The 3,276-nt window shown below is 36.5% G+C and overlaps 1 protein-coding gene across 1 annotated transcript; it reads right to left on the bottom strand.

Annotated features, from left to right (window-relative positions):
• Positions 305-1,143, bottom strand: LOC109844236. Its single transcript, XM_020413202.1, has 2 exons — positions 620-1,143; positions 305-517 (listed from the first exon to the last, which is right to left on the bottom strand). Exons 1-2 carry the CDS (start codon positions 1,115-1,117, stop codon positions 338-340), a joined length of 678 nt encoding a protein of 225 aa, XP_020268791.1. The 5' UTR covers positions 1,118-1,143; the 3' UTR covers positions 305-337.

Here is a 3,276-nt window from a genome sequence, read left to right as displayed (position 1 = left end):
CTCTTCTTATATTTGTAATAAATGTAATCATAAATGTGATAGCTTGCCGTTTATTCATCCAAATGCAGCATTGTTTCATACTGTTTTCAAATAGTATCGCTGTAGATGCTTCTTATAACCATTCATTGCGGTTTAGTCCTCACACACCCCCAAAGTTACTGTTTGAGAGTGTGAATAGTTGGACTATAATGAATTTTTAAAATCGTTAATAAAATTTGTTTAAGTGTGAGAAATGTTTGAAGTGTTAGACTATAATGAAGGATAATAATAAAATTTATTAGAAAATCAAAGTATTAATCTACTCAACGAAATACATCAATTGTTTTTTCGATCCTAATTAATTGTTCTTTCTTCTTCTTGTTGCTGCTCGACGTTCTCCATCTTCATTGTGGAGACGGTTAAAGTGACCGATCGAGAATGCAAATTGTGCATCTAAACCATCTGCAGATTTGTCGTGATGGTCGTTCCAGTAAAATGCTATGGGTGGTACCGGATGATCCCCTGGTTTCATATGCAACTGGAAAAAAATGTACAAATATTGAAGTTATATTCTTATATAAAAAATTAAAGTTAAAATTCAACTTGTTTATATGATCGTCGACTAGTGTAATTTTCTTACCAAAATCCAATGATCATTGCTAAGATGTCCGCACACCACCTTTCGGGTTGGAGGTCCTTGTGTTTCATCTAATATCGCTGGCAGACAAGTATTTCCTCCATGTTCACTGAATGTCATGAAAACAACATTATATGTTGTTGCAATTACGTGACCGCAATCCGGTACCGCCATCCAGTAATCATCATCCGCTGGTCCATGGTAGTGAGCAATCGATTGGATGAGATTAGTCACATTAGAACTCCTCGCACTCCTCCCACCTAAGATTCGAGCGTACAAGGCGCTTCTATTCTGTAGATCTGCTACTAAGTCTTGTCTAACTTTAACCCAATCATCTTCTGTTCCGTAAATTGCTAGAGCCACCGCTCTAAATCCACAATTTCCGTCTGCCGCTACATCTGTGCATTGATCTATGTATTTTCTAATGTAGGGCGGGAATTCTCTCTCAAATACAGAATTCTTAAAGATGAACGTGGTGCCTTTGGAAGAAGGGGTTGACATTGGAGGCCTTGAGCACGGAGGATTTGGAGAAGATGGTGATATTGGTGGCCCCGTACGTTGGGATGTGCTCATTGGACTCCCCTGTGATGCAGAGATAGAAGCAACACGTCCAGGGCCCTTTACAAATGCATAGGTTGACAATGTTAAATTGAGAATAATAAATTAGTAACTAATATAAATCATAATTTTCAAATATAGAAATTCATAAGTTATGTAGTATTACCTTTTTGTTTGGAGACTTTTTAAATCCGTACTGTTTCACAACCCTCTCCCACGCCGAAGGTACACGGAGACTAGAGAGCTTTTTACCCTTGGTTTTCTTTTTAGCAGTAGGAGGTGCAGTAATATCAGGGACTTCTTCGAACAACGCCCTCCTCACTGGATTTGGTGGAGTCGGGGATCCATCCGCGGCATCATTAGGAAATATTGGAAACTGAATATCTAACTTTTTCCAATAATCATGTATTTGATCCAACGGAATGCTATACCCATTTATGATGTAGTACTGAAGCTCATGTGCGCACGGTAGACCATGAGTTCTCCTTAGGTAGCAACCACACGTTGTTGGATCCTGACCCATTTCTTGTAAAACTTGCATTTCTTTCCTTATGAGGCCGAATGCTTTAAACGTGATTGATCTGTTCAGATTAACAAACAACGTATCTCCAAGGGTGTCTGTGTTGGATTTAGTAGCGTTAACTCTCGCTACTTTCTTAATCTCACAGATTTGGCCTTCCATCACCTTGTGAAGTTTCTCCAGTACGGTATCGAATGGGTACCGACCACCATCTAAATGTCGTTTGACGCGATGATGTTCTCCTTCGACCCTGCATTACCAATTGAACTTGAATATTAATTATTAATGTTGACTACATGTAACGATTATTTAGTCACGTAAATCTCACAAGGCTTACCTATTTGTTGTGTAGCTTCCGAAGTGAAAATAATGGTCGATGTAAGCTGACAGGATTTTTTGGGAATGCGGACTAATCCATGTGTCAATGCAGTAGTTCAGCAATGCTCCCCAACTCGAGTAATGTGCTGCCAGACGTCCCCATCTATCATTAAAGTCATCTATGGTCGGTGCACTTATCGCCCAATTCCAACGAAATTTAAATCCTTCTGCCGCCTCTTTTAAAAAACCAGGTTGCTGCAGTGCTCGTTGTAGCACGCATTGCTCAATGTGACGGCGACACAAATGATGCCTGGATTCCGGGAAAACATACTCGACAGCATGCATCAAGGCGTAATCTCGGTCTGTTACAATGACATTAGGTGTCACTTGGCTAACGAACAAAGTACGGATAAACTGTAACACAAACCTGCAAAATAATATAACATTAATAATTTTAAATTTAAACGTAGGACAAAATAACTGTACTAAATAATTGTCAATTGTAATTTATAACAACAAATTAACATAATAACAATATTAATGACAATACTACAATAACAATGTTAATAACAATAATAATACTATAATAAGTCCTAATTAAACAATATAATAATTTTCATAACAGTAACAACTCCTAATAATACTATAATAAGTTCTAATTAAACAATATAACAATAAAAAAATAACAATATAATAATGTTCATAAAAATAATAACTCCTAATTATACAATACTAATAATGTTCAATAAAAATAATAACTCCTAATTAAACAATTCTAATAATGTTCATAAAAATAATAACTCCTAATTAAACAATACTAATAATGTTCATAACAATATTAACTCCTCCTAAATATTCAATTTAACATTATTCATAACATTGACAAACAATTGTACTAAATAATGTTAATTAACCATTTTAAATTTAAACATATGACAAAAATTAAAATTCATTAAGACACAAACCTGTAGTTTTCTTGTCTCTCATTTCGCATGAATGCGTAGGCGATAGTGAACGTTTTGTCCGTACTTGTTGCACCGACCACTTCTAGTAGAGGCATGTCATACTCATTGGTGTTGTACGTACAATCAATCATCATGACTTCCGGATATGCATTCACCATCACAAAAGAAGCCGGGTGGCAGAAAACAATATCTCCAAGTTCGGAAGATTCATCAGCAGTCCGAACGTCGTACATGTAGTTCAATTGCCTGAGTAAATGGATGAAATTATTCATCGGGGTCCGACCTTCTCTTTTCTGGGC

Source organism: Asparagus officinalis, chromosome 6 (genome assembly GCF_001876935.1).
Source record: "Asparagus officinalis chromosome 6, Aspof.V1, whole genome shotgun sequence".
NCBI lineage: Eukaryota > Viridiplantae > Streptophyta > Magnoliopsida > Asparagales > Asparagaceae > Asparagus > Asparagus officinalis.
Note: the sequence above shows the minus strand (reverse complement) of the source record. Positions and strands in the feature narration are given on the sequence as shown.